We start from the raw sequence: 23057 nt of genomic DNA on the forward strand, positions 1-23057 counted from the left end.
CGAGCCAAAAAGTTTACATAATTCCACCGCACTTAGATGGATTGTTACCCCAAAAAATCAAATAAATTAAAAATGTGTTAACACCTGGATAAATGCACAAAACCAATACTGCAATCCTTCCTCCTGACTACAACCTGTCTTCCCAAGCTCACCATGCTGATGTCTTCCTGACCCCTCACCCATTGACCTACCCACCTATACATTCAACCATCTATCTTCCTGACTCCTCACCCATTGACCTACCCACCTATATATTCAACCATCTATCAACTAATATTCAAAGACTGAACCTTTAAACTTATCATAGGTAGCCAGTGACATGAAAAAAAAGGACATTTCCTGTCCTGTTCCAACTCAACTCTGACAGAATTCCCAAGGATGGTGTGTTGAGCTTTTCTTTAACGGCCAGGATCAGAATATCTCTGAAGAAATATGCACAAAGTTCAGGTTGGAGGAATCGTGGAGTACAGTGGAAAACCACTCACCATTGCCGCTGCTCAGAAGATTCGGAACATTTCCAATCACAGCAGACAAAGGCAATAATACACACTTAGAAAAGCTGGCAAAATTACAATGGAAACAAAGCAGGTGGCACAATTTATTTCCTAAATGTTCTGTAGGACATGTATAAAAGGAAGTTCCTTAATTGTTGGGTGATTTGACTAATTGACTTTCCATTCACTAGTGTCAGTTAGTCCACACTTTACACAAGACTACAACTGAAATCTGGAAGTGCTCTATTCAGAGAAATGGTAGGGCAAGTAAAAACAGAAATGGGACCAGTGCATATGTGGTGAAGAAATAAACAGCGAAAATTAATCCTCTGCACTAAATGGAAGCAGTCCAAATCGATGATTTATTTTTCTAAATGTCAGTTCTGCTTACCAATAGAACCTTTGGCTGCTATAGCCACAGTCTCTAAAAGGACCTGTACAATGCCTGCTCGGACCCTGGGAGAATCTTTGTTGTGAGTGTCCAGATGTCGAAGAATCTGCTGAATGACGTGATGAGAATGCTGAGCCTGTAATGTTGGAAGTATTGAAATAAAATTTAGACAGAAATATTTCTTTCGTATGAAATAGAAACAAAAGTGAAAACATTTTCTTGCAAGCAAATGAACAGGTTGATTAGAAAATACCTAAGATGAAAGGAACAATCCAGTTTGAAAAGCAAGCAGCAATATGCAATATTAAGTTCATTGAACAAAGCACTTTGGAGGAACCAAGCTCTCACATTAAAGTGATGGAAAGAGTCATCGACCATGCTATTAAGCAGCACTTTGTCAATAAGCTCATTCAGTTTGAGCTCTGCCAAACCCACTTGGCTTCTGATTTCATTACAGCCTTGACTTAAACAGAAACAAAAGAGCGAATTTCAAAATGTGAGGCAAGAGTTTAACTGTCCTTGACATCAAAGATGATTTGGGATAAGTGCAGGATCAAGCAGCCTCAGCAAAACTGAAGTCAACTGGATCAGGGGAAAGCTCTTTACTCATGCTGAGTTATATCAAGCACAAAGGAAAATGATTCTGTTTGTCAAAGGTCACTCATCTTAGCCCCACCATGAGAGTTCCTCAGGAGACAACCATCTGCAGCTGCTTGATCAATGATATTCCCTCCATCATCAGAAGTGGAGAAGTTTATTGTTAAGGGAAGTATTCAATACCACTAATTACTCCTCAGACATGAAGTGGTCTGTGTCCACATTCCAAGAGACTCGTTCAACACTGAGGCTTTGGCTAATGAGTGGCAAGTGATATTCACACTTACAAGTGCCAGAATGATGGAATGGAACCATTTCCCTTCCACATTCAACAGCATTAACATTACAAAACCTCCCGTTAACCAAGATCGGGGGGGAGTTCTGATTGACCAAGACCTGAATTAGAATTCAACTTTTGAGAGATTCAAACATGATGATGGGGATGAAAAGGGAACAATGTTATGAAATTACGACCTTCAGGGAGTTTTACCCACCATTAGAGCCCATAAGCAATTTGGATACATGTGTCTTAACTCTTGATTCACCCTCCTGGCAAGGCAAATTTCCCCATCAGAAAGATAATCAAGTAACATTAGCCCTAATGGATAAATGCCAGATTAATCTCTTTCCAAGAATTCTGCAATACATTAGGCAATTAGTATGAAGTTAGAATACCATTTCTGAAGTATAAATCTTTGCTTGTATTCTAATATTTCCTAATATAAGTATGAAATCGCTTCAGTTACGTGCAGTACAGTCAAAAAATAGAATGTGGAAATAAAATCAAAATACAAATAAGCTTTTGTGCTGTTAGAGTTGATTATATTTTTAAAAAACTTTGCTTTATTAGAGAAGAAGACAATGCATTAACATTATAAGATTCCAAGCATTTTCTTTCTTAGAAAATGAAGAATCTTGTACACTCACCTGTATAGAATACATTGTAATTTTGAAACAGGAAACAGCAAATGCATTTGGGTCCCAGAGCTGATGGTTGTCTAAATGACTATAAACGTAATAACAAAAAACTCAATTAGCAGTCAGTTGAGATGCATTGCAGACTCTAGCAAGAAACCAATAATCTACTGGGTAATAACATGAACAAAGTACATTTAGTATAAATGAGCAGAAATTAGAAGATCTACATTTAATTTAGATCATTTACCACAGTATTCGTACCACTTGCACTATATTCTTTAATAACTCAATATTTACTCATTGAAAGGAAGAGAAAAACAGACTGAATGCAAATTTAAGACCACAATGCAAAAAATAAAGCAAAATATATTTTACCTATTCTTTTGGAATAGAAACGGCTCTGCGATGAGCCTGTTGGTGCTTTGAATTAACCACAGGTTCATTGAAACAATAGCTAAGTAAACATCATTTTTGGCTGTGAACTTCTAGCAATGTTGTTGAAAGAATACAGAAACCAGCAAATTATGCAGTTTTGCACTCACAAAGGCAATAACATTTCAAAGGCTATTCTTTAAAAGTTATTTTTTCCATTGTAAAATAAATTATAATTACTTAATATTTCTAAAAATATATTTTTAAAATAGAAGATACATGGATTGCTTCACCATTACAGAGTAATACACATGCTTGTAAAAATACAACTTGGGTAGAGTTCTGACATTAGGATACTACAGCAGTTCAAGCAGATTCCTCTCTGTGTGGTATGCACAATTTCTCAAGATGCAAGAGCAATATTTAATTGACCCACTCCTCTCATTTTTAACTTCTAGTTGCCCAATTATTTTGGAATATTGTGATAACCTGAACATCAGTTAGCTTACTGATAACACTTTGAATGACTCAAACTTGCTAATGAAATTAACAAAATCAATTCACAGTAATACATTTAAATCAGAACAACATTAAATTATTGATTGTAGCCTATTATCTTGTTTTCAACAGTCACGCTAAATTTACTCACTTGTTTGCATTGGGTATGCCTCAGCAAACATCTGCATGATAAATGCCAATGCTGAAGCTGGAACAGCTGGACCAGAGCTACTAGACTGTGTATATAGACCTTTAATAGTTCAAACTCAGCCTTTGCTGTGTCTGGTATGTCTAATTGTTCACTTCAGGTGATGTGAAATGAACAAACTTGGCTTAATGTTATAGCATGTATGATGGCAGGGAACTCAGCAGTAGGCAGGGAAAGAAGTTAACCAACGCAATTAAACTTACTACCTTTTGATCTGCAGTCCTTTAGGCTTTGGCACTTCATTTGCTGTTCCTATAATCTTTTGTGTTTTTTTCTTAATCTTCATCAGTCTTTCAGCTGGGGAGCTCCAAACCTCACCATGAGCCTGATGAAAGCAAATGTCCTCTCAATCCTTCTGCTAATTATTTTAAATATAGCCCCTGTTTAATGACCTCTCCTCTAAGGAAAACAAGTCCATTCTAGTCATTGCATCCAGGGACCTGTTAAGTTGAATACTGTTATAATCCCAGTTAATGTTCTTATCAGACAAGTCAGATTTCAGACAGGAACATGGCCTTATAAATCTTATATTTTTGCTTTTAACAAAGTGGTCTCTCACTGAAACATAAGCAGGTAATAATCAAACAAAAAGAAAAATTATCCAAACTACCTACTTTTAATAAAAATAGAGAGTTGACAGGATGGCTGATTTACAATGTAGTGTAATGTCAACAGTCTGGGTTCAAATCCTACATCGGTTGAGGTTACCATCGAGGATTCTCCTTCTCAACCTCTCCCCTTGCCGGAGACGTGATGTCATAGGTAGTTTCTTTACTCAATAGTAGGGGCGTGGAACGCCCTGCCTGCAACAGTAGTAAACTTACCAACGTAAGGGCATTTATATGGTCATGGAATAAACATATGGATGAAAATGGAAGAGTGCAGGAAAGATGGGCTTCAGATTCGTTCCAAAGGTTGGTGCAACATCGAGGGCCGAAGGGCCTGCACTGCGCTGTAATGTTCTATATGCTATGTGGTGACACTCAAATTAAATCACCAGCAGTCACCTCTCTCCCTCTCTCAAATGAGAGAACAGCCCTATGGTCTGGCAGACAATGGTGATGTTATTGACTAGAAATTCAGTTTATTTTAAACACACTGTAAAACTATAACACTGTTAATCCTAAATCTTTCCTTTATAAATTGAAAAGAAACAGAATAGTTCTTGGACAATGCACAAAACATACCACTGGTAAGCAAAAAAAAAACACTCGTACAACACTCACTTCAGTATTTCCAGGTACCAACACCTCAGTAGGTTTCTGTCACTTGGGACTTCAATGTTTAGAATGGAACTTTAGATAACACTTTCTTGGAGTTATAATACTGCTTAAATGTACTCAGCTTTAAGTAATCTCTTCAGGATTTTATCCCAACACATCTGGTTTGAGACAAATACTCAGTCTTCATTCTAAGATAACCTCGGTCCCACATACTTCTCCCTTCTTGGGTGCATTTTTGCCATCATTTTCTAAGGACTTTACAAGATTGCCCCACTCAAAGTAAAAAAAAAATCCATGAGTATCTCTCTCACTCTGATTCGAGTGTCTTCCTTAAACTTGAAAAAAGTTCCAGAACTCTTGAACAATCTTCAAGGTCTTATTAGTTACTATAGCAGGTGCAAACGATGCAAAATGAATGGAAGCCCATTAGAACTGCATTACAGGTTTATTCACTCTGAAGCCAGGCCTCAAAAAACTTTTCAAAAGATGTCACCATGACTACTGAAATACTTAACAAAGAATTAACTTCAGACACACTGCTTATTAAATCAAAACCAGAAACTTCAACTTTCAATAACATTAAAAACTATACATCACATCACAACTATGCAGGAGGTCGCAGCACAATTTGCCTACTAAAGTTTCACATAGTTGCCTTTAGAGTCACAGAGATGTACAGCATGGAAACAGACCCTTCGGGTCCAACCCGTCCACGCTGACCAGATATCCCAATGCAATCTAGTCCCACCTGCCAGCACCCAGCCCATATCCCTCCAAACCCTTCCTATTCATTCATCCATCCAAATACCACTTAAATGTTGCAATTGTTTCAGCCTCCACCACATCCTCTGGCAGCTCATTCCATACACGTATCACCTTCTGCGTGAAAAAATTGCCCCTTAGGTCTCTTTTATATCTTTCCTCTCTCACTCTAAACCTATGCCTTCTAGTTCAGGACTCCCCAACCCCAGGGAAAATTCTTTATCTATTTATCCTATCCATGTCACTCATAATTTTGTAAACCTCTAGGAGGTCACCCCTCAGCCTCCGACACTCCAGGGAAAACAGCCCCAGCCTGTTCAGCCTCTCCCTGTAGCTCAGATCCTCCAACCCTGGCAGCATCCTTGTAAATATTTTCTGAACCCTTTCAAGTTTCACAACATCTTTCTGATAGGAAGGAGACCAGAATTGTATACAATATTCCAACAGTGACCTGACCAATGTCCTGTACAGCCACAACATGACCTCCCAACTCCTGTACTCAATACTCTGACCAATAAGAGAAAGCATACCAAACGCCTTCTTCACTATCCTATCTACCTGCGACTCCACTTTCAAGGAGCTATGAACCTGCACTCCAAGATCTCTTTGTTCAGCAACACTCCCCAAGACCTTACCATTAAGTGTATAAGTCTTGCTAAGATTTGCTTTCCCAAAATGCAGCACCTCACATGTATCTGAATTAAACTCCATCTGCCACTTCTCAGCCCATTGGCTCATCTAGTCCAGAACCTGTTGTAATCTGAGGTAACCCTCTTCACTGTCCACTATATCTTCAATTTTGGTGACATCTGCAAACTTACTAACTGTACCTCTTATATTCGTATCCAAATCATTTATGTAAATGACAAAAAGTAGAGAACCCAGCACTGATCCTTGTGGCACTCCACTGGTCACAGGCCTCCAGTCTGACAAACAACCCTCCACCACCACCCTCTATCTTCTACCTTTGAGCCAGTTATGTATCCAAATGGCTAGTTCTCCCTGTATTCCATGAGATCTAACCTTGCTAATCAGTCTCCCATGGGGAACCTTGTCAAACGCCTTACTGCTCTGCCTTCATCAATCTTCTTTGTTACTTCTTGAAAAAACTCAATCAAGCTTGTGAGATATGATTTCCCACGCACAAAGCCATGATGACTATCCCGAATTAGTCCTTGCCTTTCCAAATATATGTACGTCCCAATCCTCAGAATTCCCTCCAACAACTCGCCCACCACCGAGGTCAGGTTCACCGGTCTATAGTTCCCTGGCTTGTCCTTACCACCCTTCTTAAACAGTGGCACCACGTTTGCCAACCTCCAGTCTTCCGACACCTCACCGGTGACTATCAATGATACAAATATCTCAGCAAGAGGCCCAGCAATCACTTCTCTATCTTCCCACAGAGTTCTTGGGTACACCTGATCTGGTCCTGGGGATTTTTGAGGGGCCCTATTTTTTCCCTAGTTACCCTTTTGCCCTTAATATATTTGTAAAAACCCTTTGGATTCTCCTTAATTCTATTTGCGAAAGCTATCTCATGTCCCCGTTTTGCCCTTCTGATTTCCCTCATACGTATACTCCTACTTCCTTTATACTCTTCCGAGGACTCACTCAATCTATCCTGTCTGTACCTGACATATGCTTCCTTCTTTTTCATAACAAAATCCACAATTTCTTTAGTCATCCAGCATTCCCTATACCTACCAGCCTTCCCTTTCACCCTGACAGGAATATACTTTCTCTGGATTCTTATCTCATTTCTGAAGGCTTCCCATTTTCCAGCTGTCCCTTTTCCCTGCGAACATCTGACTCCAATGAGCTTTTGAAAGTTCTTGCCTAATACCGTCAAAATTGGCCTTTCTCCAATTTAGAACTTCAACTTTTAGATCTGGTCTATCCTTTTCCATCATTATTTTAAATCTAACAGAATTATGGTCGCTGGCCCCAAAGTGCTCCCCCACTGACACCTCAGTCACCTGCCCTGCCTTCTTTCCCAAGCGTAGGTCAAGTTTTGCACCTTCTCTAGTAGGTACATGCACATACGGAATCAGAAAATTGTCTTGTACACACTTAACGAATTCCTCTCCATCTAAACCCTTAACACTATGGCAGTCCCGGTCGATGTTTGGAAAGTTAAAATCCCCTACCATAACTACCCTATTATTCTTACAGATAACTGAGATCTCTTTACAGGTTTGTTTCTTAATTTCCCTCTGACTACTGGGGGGTGTGGGGGGGGGGGGGGGGGGGGGGGGTTCTATAATACAATCCTAATAAGGTGATCATCCCTTTCTTATTTCTCAATTCCAACCAAATAACTTCGCTGGATATATTTCCAGGAATATCCTCCCTCAGCACAGCTGTAATGCTATCCCCCTCCTGTCTTGTGTCCCTTTCTATCCGTCCTGCAGCACTTGTATCCTGAAACATTAAGCTGCCAGTCCTGCCTATCCCTGAGCCATGTTTCCGTAATTGCTATGATATCCCAGTCCCATGTTCCTAACCATGCCCTGGGTTCATCTGCCTTCCCTGTTAGGCCCCTTGCATTGAAATAAATACAGTTTAATTTATTATTCCTACCTTGTCCCTGCCTGCCCTGACTGTTTGACTCACTTCTGTTGTCAGCTGAACCCATCTCAGATTGATCTCTTTCCTCACTATCTTCCTGGGTCCCACCCAACCGCACCCCCCCCCCTCCCCCCACCTTACTAGTTTAAATCCTCCCGAGCAGTTCTAGCAAATTTCCCTGCCAGTATATTAGCCCCCTTCCAATTTAGGAGCAATACATCCTTCTTGTACAGGTCACTTCTACCCCAAAAGAGATTCCAATGATCCAAAAATGTGAATCCTTCTCCCATATACCAACTCCTCAGCCATGCATTCATCTGTTCTATCCTCTTATTCCTACCCTCACTAGCTCGTAGCACTGGGAATAATCCAGATATGACTACCCTTGAGGACCTCCTTTTTAAATTTCTGCCTGACTCCCTGTAATCTCCCTTCAGAGTCTCAACCTTTTCCCTTCCAATGTCGTTGGTTTCAATGTGGACAATGACCTCCTGCTGGCCCCTCTCCCCCGTGAGAACATTCTGCACCCTCTGAGACATCCTTGATCCTGGCACCAGGGAAACAACACACCATTCTGCTTTTTCTCTGCTGGCCACAGAAACGTCTGCCTGTACCTCTGACTACAGAATCCCCTAACACAATTTGATCTCTTGGAAGCCGACGCACCCCTCGTTGCATTAGAGCCAGTCTCAATACCAGAAACTTGGCTGTTCGTGCTACGTTCCCCTGAGAATTCATCATCCCCTACATTTTCCAAAACAGCATACCTGTTTGAAATGGATATATCCACAAAAGACTCCTGCCCTAGCTGCCTACCTCTCTTACCCTTCCTGGACTTAACCCATCTATGTGACTGTATTTGAAACTTTCCCCCCTTTCTATAACTGCCATCCATCACATACTGTTGCTGTTGCAAATTCCTCATAGCTTCTATCTGTCTCTCCAACTGATCCACTCGATCTGATAAGATTTGCATTCGACAGCATTTATGGCAGATATAATCCGCAGTAACCCTTAAACTCTCTTTAAACTCTCACATCTGACAAGAAGTACATATCACTGCAAAGGCCAATTTTGCTCCTTCACAATCTACAGACTCAGAAAATAGCACCGTCTTATTCCTCTACAAACACTGCCCCAGGTTAAATTAATAGCTATGGCTTATATTTTAAGTTTAATATTGAGACTTATCTCTAAAAACACAATCAGGAAAGATTCCACTATACTCACTACTGCAGCCTCTCTTGGACAGACTTAAAACAAAAATTAACTTATCTGATTCTGTGCTGTGAACTTTGCCCAACAGTTCCTCCAAGATTAGTTGTGAATTTCACTGTTTGTTAATTTTCCCAGAAAGATTTTTAAAACGTCAATCTCTACCTCATTACGAAAAACTTAATTTCTAGAAACATCATTACGAATTTTGTTGGCACCCTGCCTGGTTTGATCGTGCTTCTTGTAATGCAGAAATCATAGTCAGTATTTCACTGTGGTATGATATGGTATAATTCTGTATGGTATGAGATAATGTTTTTACATTCTGGGCCTTAATGAAAAGAAGTATCCAATATACTATCTTGACATGAAAAATATACAGGATCTTGTGCTTTTTTCGAAACAAAGCACAAAAGCAAAGAAGTTTCAGTAAATTTTTATTAGTTGATTCTCAATTTCTAGTTCAAATTTCGAAGGGTGTGAAAGTACTGAAGAGATTTCAGAAAGATTCATGAGAATGGCTGTAAAGACGAGAGACTTCAATTACATGGACGTACCAAAAGAAGCTACACTTCTCCACAGAACAGAGAAAGTTTGAGGAAACTTGACTGAAGTGACTGAAATTACAAGGATCTGGACTGAGGAGAAACTTTTCCTTTTGGTGGAAAGAGGAGACTGATTAAAAGTCATTGGCTTTTTTTAAAAACCATACTCTTAGTTCTAGATTTCTCCACAAGAAAAGGCATCCTCTCAGCATCTACCCCGTCAAGATCCCTCAGGATCTTGTATTCTGACTAAAATCACCTCATTCTTCTAAATGAGTAAAGGCCCAACCTGCTCAACATTTTCCTCAAAGGACAAAAGGGAGTAGCCTAATGAACTTTCTCTGAACTGATACCCATGAAAGTATGACCAAAACAGTACACAATACTGGTATTACCTTACTAATGCCACATACATTTGTAGAAACACTTCTTTACTTTTATACTGTTGTCCTGTGCAATAAAGGCCAACATCTAAACTGACTTCCTAATTACTTGCTGTAGCCGCACACTGACTTTTTGAGAATCATGGTCAACTAAATCCAGCAATACTGCAGTTTCTCATTACTTAAATAAATTTTCACCTCTCTATTCTTCCTGCATATATACAAAGCCACATATCCCAATATTTTACTGTACCTATAAATTTTTACGTACAAAATCTACTTATCTAGATTTCTTTGCAGACTATGTATCATCCTCACAAGTTGCTCTTCTACATGGTTAGATTCTCTACATTGTGGAAAGAGGCCCTTCGATCTAACAAGTCCACATTGTCTCTCTGAAGAGTAACCCACCCAGACCCATTTCCCTACATTTTCCCCTGAATAATGCACCTAACACTATGGGCAATTTAGCACAGCCAATTCACCTAATCTTCACATCTTTTGAATTATGGGAGGAAACCAGAGCACCTGGAGGAAACCCACGCAGACATGGGGAGAATGTGCAAACTCCATCAGACAGTCACCTAAGGTGGGAACTGAACCTGGGCCCTGGTGCTGTGAGGCAGCAGTGCTAACCACAGAGCCATCTATTTGTAGATGTTTTTCTTATCAATGTTTTCAGAGATGCGACTAAATATCTCTGAAGCATGTAGGACTTCAACCTGGCCTCCAAACCTGGAGCAGCTGGTTCTTCATTGAGTCATTAATATACATAATAGGTGGAGGTTCACAAATGTGTGTGTTACTGTATCAGTTTCAGTTTTCAATCTGAAACTAACCCACTTATTCATACTCTTTCCTGTTGGCCAGTTCTTTATCTACATTAACATTAAACCCCATCATTCCATCTCATGTAGAAATCTTACATGTGGTAAATTCAAATACACTATATTAACTGCCTCTCCTTCATCCACCCTCTCGTTACATCCTCAAATAAATAATCTGCTAAAAATGATTTGCCTTTCACAGATTCATAGTGATTCTGCCTGAAATGTCCTGCTACCAGCACTTTAAAATTAACTCTAGGATTTCCCAGTCACAGACATTAGCCTAACTTGCCTACAATTTTCCATCTTCCAGCCTTTTTGCTTTAAAAACAAAGATGTTAACACTTGCAGTTTTGCAATCTGCTGGGAACCTTCCAGAATCTAGTGAATTTTGGAAGATTATAACCAACCCACTCACCTACTTCTGCAGTTATTCCCGAAACATCATTTCTCCTGCTCCTCAGATGCTGCCTGGCCTGTTATCTTTCCTAGTCGCCAATTTACCCAAATCTCGGCCTATCTTCTTTCTCATTATAAATTATTTAAGTTTAAGAAACAATTTACAGACCCATTCTTGTCCCCTGTTCCTTTGTTTGTAACCCTCATACAAGAAAAAAATCTCTCAAATTGGAGAGTTGTAATTTTTAAAATTGCGCCCGTGCTTCCAGACAGCCTTGACAGCATCCTCTCAGCATCCACCCTGGTAAGTTTCCTTCAGTTCTTTGTTGATAAGAAGACGTTGCTCAGACACTGACTGCTTTCTTTAATTCACCGGTAGAGAATCTACACCTTTCAGTGTCTCCTTTCAATTGAATTTGCAGATGGAGCTCCATGGATGGATGTTAAGGGCTGTTTTACACAGATTGCCTTTTAAATTTTTTCTTCTTTCAGGTTCAGTTGTGTTGTGTGGCAAGGTGCTTAGAATAGTAACCACTAATTCTTGATTGGTTCCTGGGCAAGTGTCGGTAGCTTGTGTGTTTGAACAATACAGCTGAAACACCTGCAAAGAGAAAGCACCTGGATATCTCCCTTCACTATGTAAAAGTAAAAAGCTGTTGTGATTCATATTTCCTTGTAAACAGCTCTAACTGAAGAAATGGATAGGAATCTGTTTCTATCACAGTGTGTACTTTTCTGTAGTCTACGCAGAACCTAGTTGATGAAGCTGGCTTAGGAACTAATATCACTGATTAATTCCAGGTGTTCAAATCAAGTAATTTTCCAGCATTTACTCAATTTCCATTTCCATTAATGGAATCATTAAGGCTTTTGATTTCAATCTCCGGCTTTCCTTGCTGCTCTGAGAAGGGAATTGTGAGGTATTCCCAACTGTCCTCTTTTCACTTTCCCATCCTCTGTACTTTTTGTAAGAAGGATAAAGAATTTAGTTATATGGATCAGGTCATAACTCCTAGCCTGTTTCTTCTTTGAGGTCAACTGATAAGAATAATATTTTACTGGCACAGAGTCTCCTACATCCAAATCATGACTAACCAAGTAGTACATCCATGTGTATATCCCAGATTTCGTTATACTTTGCAAGTAATCTTACTATAACTTCCTGTCATCCCTATTCTAATTTCAAGTACAGTCGCAGTTTTTCTGTATTGGATAGTAAAATTGAGAAAGGCTCACTTTGTGAGGTATTTACTTCTCTCTCACTTACTTGTGTCACTTCACTCTTATTGTACCTGCCATTCTTCACTACTCTTACACCTGGTAGAATTGTTCTTTCTCATTATCTTCCCTGTGATGATATTGCTTCAATATGTTTATATGTCAAAATTTATTTTTCTTCCTGCAACGAGTATCTATCAGATAAATTACTTTATTAACCCTTCTAACTACCTTATAGTGACCACAGAGGTTCATCTTGTGAAAATAATATCATCACTACATCATCTGCTTGAGATATTCTAGTTGCAACATGTTTGTTTGTCCATTCTCTCAGTTCACGTGTGAAATTTTTAATTGTACCCAAAGTGATTTTACACATTCCTTTTTCTATAAACATGAGCATTTAATCTAACACTGAGGATTTATCTTTTTTGTCTTAATGTTTCCTGAATCAATTTTAATGGATCTTTCATCTCATGCTAGGGATCAATTCAAATGAACTAAAGGCAGTAGATTTATTTGAAATAGCTATTGGCAGATAACAAGAAACTGAATTCTTTGACCCAGTTGTGTGATAATCATGACAATAGACTTTAAGTATCATTTTGAGAATCTGATGGTGTCTCTAAAGTTCCATGTATTTTGACAACCCAGATTCTTAATTGTGACCTGAGAAAGTTGGAACCTTGGTTTTCAATTGACAAAAAAAAACTGGTTTAATTTTTCCACGACTAAATAGCTATAATAGTTCTCGTAAGAATACCTTCTGGAAATTTAGATGTGATATCCATAACTGTAAGGACATACTGGCATCCTACTTTAATTTTCAATAATCTACTAAATACTTGAATAGTTCTTCAAAAACTGGTATTACAGTAAAACAAATGCAGGGTTGATTGCAGGGTGAGGTTTACCTACCATCTGCCATGAAAGAGACACTTTACTACATGACATCTTTCTGGAGTCTTTGAACAGATAAAATGCCTGTTTATCATTGTCAGAGTTTTCTGTATTCCCACAAGCTTGGTCAAAAAAAATGTCATATGCCAATGTTTCCCTATGATATCAGGGCGGTATAATAATGTGATAAACAACTGCCCATTCCTTGTCTGCAGGTTTGAAAGGGTGTCTCTATTTCCTCAGTAGAACGGCACGGTGGCACAGTGGTTAGCACTGCTGCCTCACAGCGCCTGTAGACCCGGGTTCAATTCCTGACTCAGGCGACTGACTGTGTGGTGTTTGCACGTTCTCCCCGTGTCTGCGTGGGTTTCCTCCGGGTGCTCCGGTTTCCTCCCACAGTCCAAAGATGTGCGGGTCAGGTGAATTGGCCAAGCTAAATTGCCCGTAGTGTTAGGTAAGGGGTAAATGTAGGGGTATGGGTGGGTTGCGCTTCGGCGGGTCGGTGTGGACTTGTTGGGCCGAAGGGCCTGTTTCCACACTGTAAGTCTAATCAACTCTGTTCTGAACACAATAGTCACCTGGAGCTCCTTCAGACTCCAGTTCATTGCAAGCTGCCTGAACTAGCTTACTTATCTCCGGATATGCTTTCTGAACATATTCTTCTTTGAAGAAAATTTCAGCTACTCTACCACCTGCTTGAGGCATTACTTTGACCTTTGGTGATAGATTTTGTTTTGTTATCGCTCTGGTCACTACACATGATGGAAAAATAACAGGAACTTGTTCCTGTAACTGTTCTCTTTAGCCTCACTTTGTTTTTTTTTGTGGTTATGGTGAAGCTTTAACATTTATTTCAGCCAAACAATTTCCTGGAGCATATGCAACCTCTTACTACTCCTACTTTTCACTGCTCCATATAATAATCCAAACCATGACTTCTCTATTTATCATGATATGGGGATATACTCTCCATTTATTTTGCTTAACAATACACCTGCATTCATTCAATTCTGTTGGAAAGGGTAAAATTGGATCTTTCTCCAGCCCCTGAATATTTAGTTATGGGTTTAGCTCATCATTTGAAGAAAATGGGTTGTTTACTTTTTTGACAAATATCTCTTTTAATGTTAATTACCTCCCATGCATTTATAGCAGTTTTTACTTGCAGTTTATTGCTTGTAGTTAAATCTACAATTTGCTCAGAGGTATTCCTTTTAAGTTCCCTTTTTAGACTCTCTCTTACAAACTCCAATTAATCCCATGGGCCACCCCTGCGATTTCCAAGGTTCTCATCCAAGATGCTTCACTTTATTACAATGGAATCATTAAGGGATTAGATTTCAACCTCCACCTTTCCTTGCTGCCCTGAGAAGGGGATCCTCTTTTCACTTTCCCATCCTCTATACTTCTTGCAAGAAGGATAAAAGGTTTATTTTCATCAATCAGTTCATAATTGTCAGCCATTACTGCAGTCGCAATGCTCTGGTCTTCAACATTCTGGAATACACAATCCAAAATAAAAAGTGGCCTCAACATCAACATTTCCCATTACTGATTCTAAAATTATGGAGTGAAACAATAACAATATTGACCTGATGGATAGACTATGATCGTGGCCTGCGGGGAGAAAGTGAGCACTGCAGATGGTGGAGATCAGAGTCGAAGAGTGTGGTGCTGGAAAAGTCCAGCCAGTCAGGCAGCATCCAAGGAGCAGGAGAATCGACATTTAAAGCATAAACTCTTCATCAGGAACCACAAACTACAATTGTGGCCTGTTCAGACCTGACAACATTGAATATGATGTTAACCTTAGAACGAATATCCCATCTTGAATTCGTTCATCTTATTATTTATTCAACCACTAAATTCTTACTTTCTCCTTGACCTGTCATCATAATCCTTCCTTCTCCCTTTCTCTTCAAAGAGGACCAAAAGCTGAAACTTGGTCAGACAGTTGTGGAAGACACATAAAGACAACAAAGAAACAATACCATCACTTTCATACTTGTACTCACCAGCTCAAAAATTGGCATTACTTTGAGACTTACACTTAAAACTGAGATTTGCACGTGGTGTGACATCATGCATGAGACCCCCGCAGGGCAGCACATCAGTACAGACATAATCTTACCAGTAGGTAAGCCCTCAGAAGGCTAATGTTCATCTACTGAAACACTTGGTGTATTGGCAGGCCTAAATTCAAGATCAAGCAGCACAAAAATGTTCATCAACAGTTTGGCACAGGGCTTTGGAGTGGTTCAACCTCATCATTGTCAATGTGATAGTGTTGGTAAACTTTAAGAACATTTTTTATCTAACCAAAATATGGTATCTAATAGTCAATGCCTCATTTTCCATCATAACACAAACAGAAATTACCTAACATCTGAACATTACAGTGTAAAGCTCAAACCTTAGTCATACAAGCTCAGCTCACTGCCTCGTGACTATGGATATCAGTGTTCAAAGTGGCAGCCACTGTGTTAGAGTGACCAAATAGCTTGTCCTCCAACATATTTTAGGATGCGGAGAGGCTGTCCTGGCACACAAGAGGAAACTGTGCAGCATGAAGCTGGTATCCTCTCAGAATACAGTATTCATACTTTTACTATTGCCAATTTATTAGTGTCAATGTTGCTGCCAGTCAGATAGTCCAAATTACTTCTGTCCATGCTAAGATGGTACAGTTCAAAGTCAGGCTTTCTGGGTACACAGTTACTCAAGGCTATCTTGCAAGGTACCCTGTAAAGTTCCCTGCTGAAATCCAACAGCATCGACCAATAATAGTGCTAGGCACTAAGGGAATACACAATTGATATTCATTGATGTTTCTAAGCAATACAGTTTGATTTGATTTATAAATTTTGGTTTAGAACATTTGAATTGTGATTTTTAAAATATTAGCATTATACTTGAGAGGAGGCTATGATGGTCTTCAAGAGAAGGAATATAAGGTATGAGAGCATATTAAACGATACTAAAGTTGGTCATGTACATCTTGGCCAAAAAGGGGCAGACTTGGCTGTCTCCTTCCTTGGTCACTATGTAGTTGGTGAGAAAGGTTCTCATGATGGTAAGATTACAGCTTGCATCACCACCATGGACTTTGCTCAGCACTCTGTTGAAAAGCATACAGTTTGTCCAGCTGGCAAAACAGTTGTTTAAGCACCAAATGGTGCACCTGGTTGCATTTTGTATGCGGCATATGTCCTTAAATGCTGTCCACCTTAGTATGAACTGTGCACGGTAGTCACGATCCACACCATCAGCACTCAGCAACCAGTGTTCACACTCTGGTTTGTTTTGGTGACACAAATACAGCTGGCATGCCTAACTATTGCAGATAGAAGGTGAAACAGTGGTTGCCATGATACTGGGAATTGACTTGATACAAAATGTATGATCACACAACAGTGGGATTACTTTCTGTTGCAATACGTCTTCATTGATATGCAGACCTGAAATGTGCCATTTGTGCAAATAATGGAAGCCAGCAATCCTATGAATCATGTTTATGTTCTACATTCCTATCTCGGTCAAGAAAAAATGAAATGTATTCAATTGTTTTGGAATACACAGTTTCAGTGGCTTCCCTTATGCCACAATGCATCATGGATGCTGGAAATCTGAAATCAAAACAAGAACTGGAGAGGCCCAGCAGGTCAACCAACATCTGTGGACAGTGAAACTGAATTAAGGGTTTGAGTCCAATTTGACTATTTGTTGGAACTCAAAATATTAATCGGTTTCTCCCCACAGATGTCAAATCTGTTGCATTTCTCCAGCACCTAGTGGCTTTTTAGAATGATTGTTCAACCTGTCTAGTTTGCTTAATTCAGCAAATTTCTCCGCCTAAAATTCTTACCTTTATAGATATGGCATATGCACAGCCAGCACCAGAAAAGAGTAAGCCAGCAATGCAGAATAAATATTTCAGAACCTATATATTTCCATACCTGCCACGCTTCCATGTAGCTCAGCATCAATAAAATTTGCAAAAATAATACTTTTTAAGTAATTTTACAATTCAAGTAAGATTAGCTAGAGCTGAATAAAACATGGAACATATATTTCCACAAAATGGTTTGATTCATTAACAGCATAACATTGGGTACTGCTACAAGGATTGCAGATTTTGAATAGAGAAATTAGCACTTCATAGCAGTGCGAGCACTATATTAGGTTGTGCAGAACACACTAATACAACACTTTCATCTAGCTTTATCTTTGTAGCAATATGAACAAACATTTTGCAGATTAAAGCACAATTCCAGTCAATCTTGTGCTGCAGCTTGAATAATTTGGTCATATTTTTAACAACTTAAATGGTATAAGTTTGCTTATTGAAAATAACAATCAACTAAAACTGACCAATAGGCTAATAAAATAAGGTTTAAAGAACATTTGAGATATTCACAGTCAAGTATCTGGATCAGGGTAGAGGAGTCCACAACTTGAGGTTTAAGGTGAGAGGGGAAAGATTTAAAGAGGGAAGAGGGGCAACTATTTCACACAGAGGATGGTACAAATAAGGAAAGAGCTGGCTGGGGAAGTGTTAGAGGTGGGTACAATTAGAATATTTAAAAGTCATTTGTACAGGTAGGTGGATAGGAAGGTTGAGAGGCATACAGGCCCAAATATAGGCAAATGGGACTAGTCAGATTAGAAAACCGGATTGGTAAGGACGATTGAGCTTAAGAGACTCGATTAAACAAGGGCACTTAAAACTCAATGTACTTATTCAGAACAGGTCACCAGTTAGTTCAATGAATGACAAACATGAACAGGTCTTTTTTTTTAAAGCACTTTAAGCCCACCAAGAATGTGTTTTTCCTGAATATTTCTGTCATTGCTTGAATGAGAGTCAGTGAAATACCACAATCTAGCTGGAGAGCAACACAAGTTTACATTAAAATAACTCAGATGATCTAATGGTGATGGAAGCAATAGCCACCACAAAACAAGGTTATTGTTGTCTGTGATAGACAGTAAGAACTTGTTACATTGAGAATTTGAAATTTTCTGAAGCCTCAGTATTGGCATGCAAAATATCCTGATAAATAATGGTCCAAAATCCAATAGGGTTCACAAACACTAGTTTATGAAATTTATCAACATTTTCTGCTTTGTGGGGAATTGAGTCAGAATTCCCTTATTTCATGAACTTTGATACAATCAACAGCAGAGACCTGAGGCAGACACCATTTGTGCTGGAATATGCCCACAAGCCCAACCACCAATCCCGGCTCCACCCGTTCCAAAGTCTAAAGTCCTTACTGATTCATTGTCATTGAACAGGAAACTAGAGTAAAAGAAAAATAACATTCATAATCCTTCATTTGCTAAATACATTTCAATTAATGAATAAGGTTTCAGATGGAGACCACATTCAAGCAAAAAGAAAAACTTGATGCCTCATTACCGTTAAGTACAAACTTGGACAAATAACATCTAGGAGGGCCTCAAACATCCCTTGGGCACTTCTAAACTGGCCTATGCTTACAGTAGGGAAAGCATGCAAGATGCAATGTACAAGCATTGTGGGCTGAATGGTCAACAGACAAGTGTTCTGGCATCGACTGATCTACATTGGGAGTTGTGAAAATTAAACACAGGTAAAATATTTTAGCCAATGTTTGGATGCAGCAGACAGAGGTTGTCTGGGGGGGGGGGGGCAGCTGTCATGTTGAAGGGACAAGCACATGTAGAGTAGAGAGAACAGCACAGCATTAGTATACATTTAAGATTATTTAGTAGATTGCTGCTCTTTGGTTTTCAAGTATATACACTAATTTGAAAACTTACATTTATTGCACACTTAAGTTTTAATTCTCTTCATGGAAAGTCAAGTCTTGTGTAACTTATCAATTTTTCTCTTAATGAAGGGGCTGATTATTGCTGTTGTTGGTGCCATGGATGCCAACAGTTCAAGATTTGAACCTGAGTCAGCAATGGCAGAGTGATACACTGAAGGAATACCACAACCCATGAAAATACTTTCATATCTCTAAAATATTGAACTTTCTTGCATCTGTGTGTACATCCTGCCAACATGCCACATTATACATTCAGAAAGCCACAATTATATTGACACCAGGCATAAGGAACATCAATAAAGTGCAAAGATGACAGAAGGTTGGATTGTTCCCATGAGAACAGAGAAAGGAGTTCAAAATCACAAAGGATATCAATTTAGTAAGTAAATAGAAACTATTTCTCAAGGCAGAAGCATCAGTAACTAGAGACACAGATTTAAGGTAAATACAAAAGAAGCTGGGGATTGAAGGTGTGTAACCTTAGATAGAACTCAATGTATATTGTTAATCAGCCTCCAAACAGTGGTGCTAAGGTGGGGACAGTAATAAACCAGTATGCTAGAGATGCATGTAAGAAGGGGGTTGCAGTAAACATGAGTGATTATAATCTACATATGATCAAGGCAAAGAACATGTTCAATAGTGTGGTGGTGAATAAATTCTTGGAGTGTGTCCAAGATGAGTTTTTACACCAGTAAGGAAACTAGGGTACTGGCTGTCCTGATTTGTTATTGTGCAATAGAAAAGGGGAAAGTGACCATAACATGATAGAATTCTTCAGTGAGATAGAAAGTGAAGTGGACCAAACTGATGCTAGGGTTCTAAGTCTAAACAAAGGAAACACCAAAAGTATTAGAGATGCATTGGCTGTGATAGTTTTCAGTGAAGTTACCTAATCTATGACAATGGATAGATATTAGCTAATTTTTAAGCAATAAGTGCATGAATTCCCATGTTATACATTCCTTTCGGACACAAAGGCACAACAAAAGTGGCCCTACCAAAGTTAGTAAAGGAAATCAAGACAGAAAGAGTCTTGACTCTAAAAAGACAAAGTATGTAGAGAACCTGTACAATCATGAGTCTACAAACGTCTCTGTAAATACCTAAAAGGAAAAGATTAGTGAAGACAAATGTCAGTCAATTTCAGTTTGGAACTGGAGAATTGACAATAGAGAAAAAAGAAATGACAGATCTGTTTGATTAAATAACTACTTTTGTTCTGTCTTCATAGAAGATGACACAAATAACTTGTCAGAAATGTTACTGAATAAAGGTCAATCGGGAAGAAGTAACTAAAGAAGATTAGCATTTTTAGAAACCAAAGTGCTGGAGAATTAAATGGGGCTGCAAGCTGATAAATCCCCCAGGGCCTGATTATCTACATGCCAGAGTATTAAAGGAGGTGGCCGTGAAAATAGTGATGCTTTGGCTTTGACATTCCAGAGTCTACAGATTTAAGAGCAGTCACAGCAGAAGGTAGTAAATGCAACTCTACAGTTTTGGTTTTATAAAAAACGGAGAGAGAAAATGAAGAATTGTAGACTGATTAGTCTAACACCCCAGTAATAAATAAATTCCTGGAGTCTAATATAAAGGATACAAAAACAGAAAACACAGAAAATATCAACAGGGTTAAGCAAAGTCAACATGGATTCGACAAACTTTGGTTTGTGGATGTAACTAGCAGAATAGATAATGGAAAGTCAGTGGATATGGTGCATTTAGATTTCTAGAAAGCTTTTGATAACCTCTTACATGAGAATTTATGTTCAACGTTAGAGTACACAAGATTACTGGAATAAACTGACAGATTGAGAACAGGTTAGCAGGCAGGAAACAGTTGGAACAAATGTGTCTTTTGCAGTGTGGACGAGTAGGGAACCACAACATTAGAGCTTAGGTGGCCAGCTATTCACATGATGTGCCAGTAATTTGAATAAGCTAATTAACTGTAACATTTCCAATTTTTCTGATGAAACAAAACTAGGAGGATATGGGAGGAAGTAAAGAGGCTTCAAGGCAGCTTAGACAAGTTGGGTGAATGGGCAAATAGATGGCAGATAAAGTTTAACATGGATAAGTGTGAAGTTCATCACTTTAGCAAGGAAAAACAGAACACAGAGTATTCTGCAAGACTGATGCAGTGAACAGTTAGGAAGGCAAATGGTACATTATCCTTCATTGAAAGAGGATTTGAGTACAGGAGCAAAGATATCTTACCGCAGCTACATTGGGTGCAATCTCGCCAAGGCCCTGAGTGCCATGTGCAGTTTTGGTCTCCTCACCAAGGAAAGACATATTTTTCATACAATAAGTGCAGTGAAAGACAGGTTCTACATAAGAGAAGAGATTAGGACAACTGCACCTATAACCACTGGAGATTACAAGAACGAGAGGCAATCTCATTGAAACATACACAATTCTGACAGGATTGGACAAACTACATACAGAGATATGTTCCCAGCCTTTTTTTTTGGCGGGAAGAGAGTGGTCTAGGACAAAGGGTCATAATTTCAGAGTACAGGATTGACTAATTAGGACTGAGACAAGGAGAAATTTCTTCAGTTAGAAGGTGGTGACCCTGTGAAATTCTGTAACATATAAGGCAGGAGAGGCCAAGACACTGAAAATATTGAAGGAAATAATGGATTTCCTGACACTAAAGACATCAAAGACTATGGGGAGAAAATGGGATCATGGCATTCAGATAAAGGATACAACCATACTGAATTGCAAAGTAGGCTCGATAGGTTGAATGGTTTACTCGTGCCCCTGTTTGTTAATCTTGTTGATACATTTAAGATCCGGGGGGTGTGGAGGGTGGGGGCTTGATAGATGGATGCTGAAGGATTTTCCCTGTAGGACAGGTGAGAATGCAAGTCTCAGCTTAAAACTTAGGGGTCTTCTAATTATGATGAGGATGAGGGTGAGGCCTGGGTGCATGTCTCATTATCTATTGGTGTCTCCACATTTTCTTGACTGTTTTTCTTTTGGTGGATTGTGCAGCACCATAATGTAGATCACAGTAAAGGATTTCTATTGGCAAGATGAAAGTAAAATACTGCAACTGTTGAAAATCTGAAAGAAAAAAAAACAGAAAATGCTGCAAGTACTTAGCAGGTCAAGCATCTGCAGCACTCAGTGAAAATTTGAGAATGAAATTTGATGCCATTGCGAAAATTGGGTGAACAGTAAGACAGGATAGTCTAAAAGAGTGGGCACATTTAGTTTGTTATCATATGCAATACATCATTATCACTACAATTATAATAAATGTTATACATCCATTAGCAGCAATATTTATTGTAATAATGCATTTTGAGAGCCTACAGCCTCTCTCGCACAAGCTCAGTGCACTAAGTTTTCATAGCCAGATACAGCCCTCTGACTGGTTGTGTACTTCTCATTGCGGAGAAGTTGTCAATTCTGGGAACAGAATATTACTTTTTGAATTGTCAAGTTCATATTTACACAGATCTCAAATGAGTTGCAGCAGCGCTGTTATGTATTTTTAATGCACGATGGTTATAGCATGACGAAACGAGTCACTTTGCATTAAATATCAGGGTTCCAAAAAAAAAAGCAATCAGACAAACAAGACATTAAAAGTTCAGAAATTAAAAGTAAAATTATGACATGGCAACAAGATGTGCAGAATTTAAACTGTAACACAAATTATTTCAATGAATATTATAACACAACTAAATTGTTTTATAG

General features: G+C 38.9%; 1 protein-coding gene across 4 annotated transcripts in view; it reads right to left on the reverse strand.

Annotated features, from left to right (window-relative positions):
• The window catches only part of LOC132814652 (protein EFR3 homolog A-like), a 159759-nt gene that overhangs the window by 63027 nt on the left and 73675 nt on the right, over positions 1-23057 (reverse strand). For all 4 annotated transcript variants that reach the window (XM_060823556.1, XM_060823555.1, XM_060823554.1 and 1 more), the window contains 2 exons: positions 2410-2488; positions 886-1021 (listed from right to left, as the gene is read on the reverse strand). In XM_060823556.1, the coding sequence (XP_060679539.1) occupies positions 886-1021; positions 2410-2488 (215 nt within the window). The remainder of the gene's footprint in view (positions 1-885; positions 1022-2409; positions 2489-23057) is intronic.

Source organism: Hemiscyllium ocellatum, chromosome 4 (genome assembly GCF_020745735.1).
Source record: "Hemiscyllium ocellatum isolate sHemOce1 chromosome 4, sHemOce1.pat.X.cur, whole genome shotgun sequence".
In the NCBI taxonomy this organism is placed as follows: Eukaryota; Metazoa; Chordata; class Chondrichthyes; order Orectolobiformes; family Hemiscylliidae; genus Hemiscyllium; species Hemiscyllium ocellatum.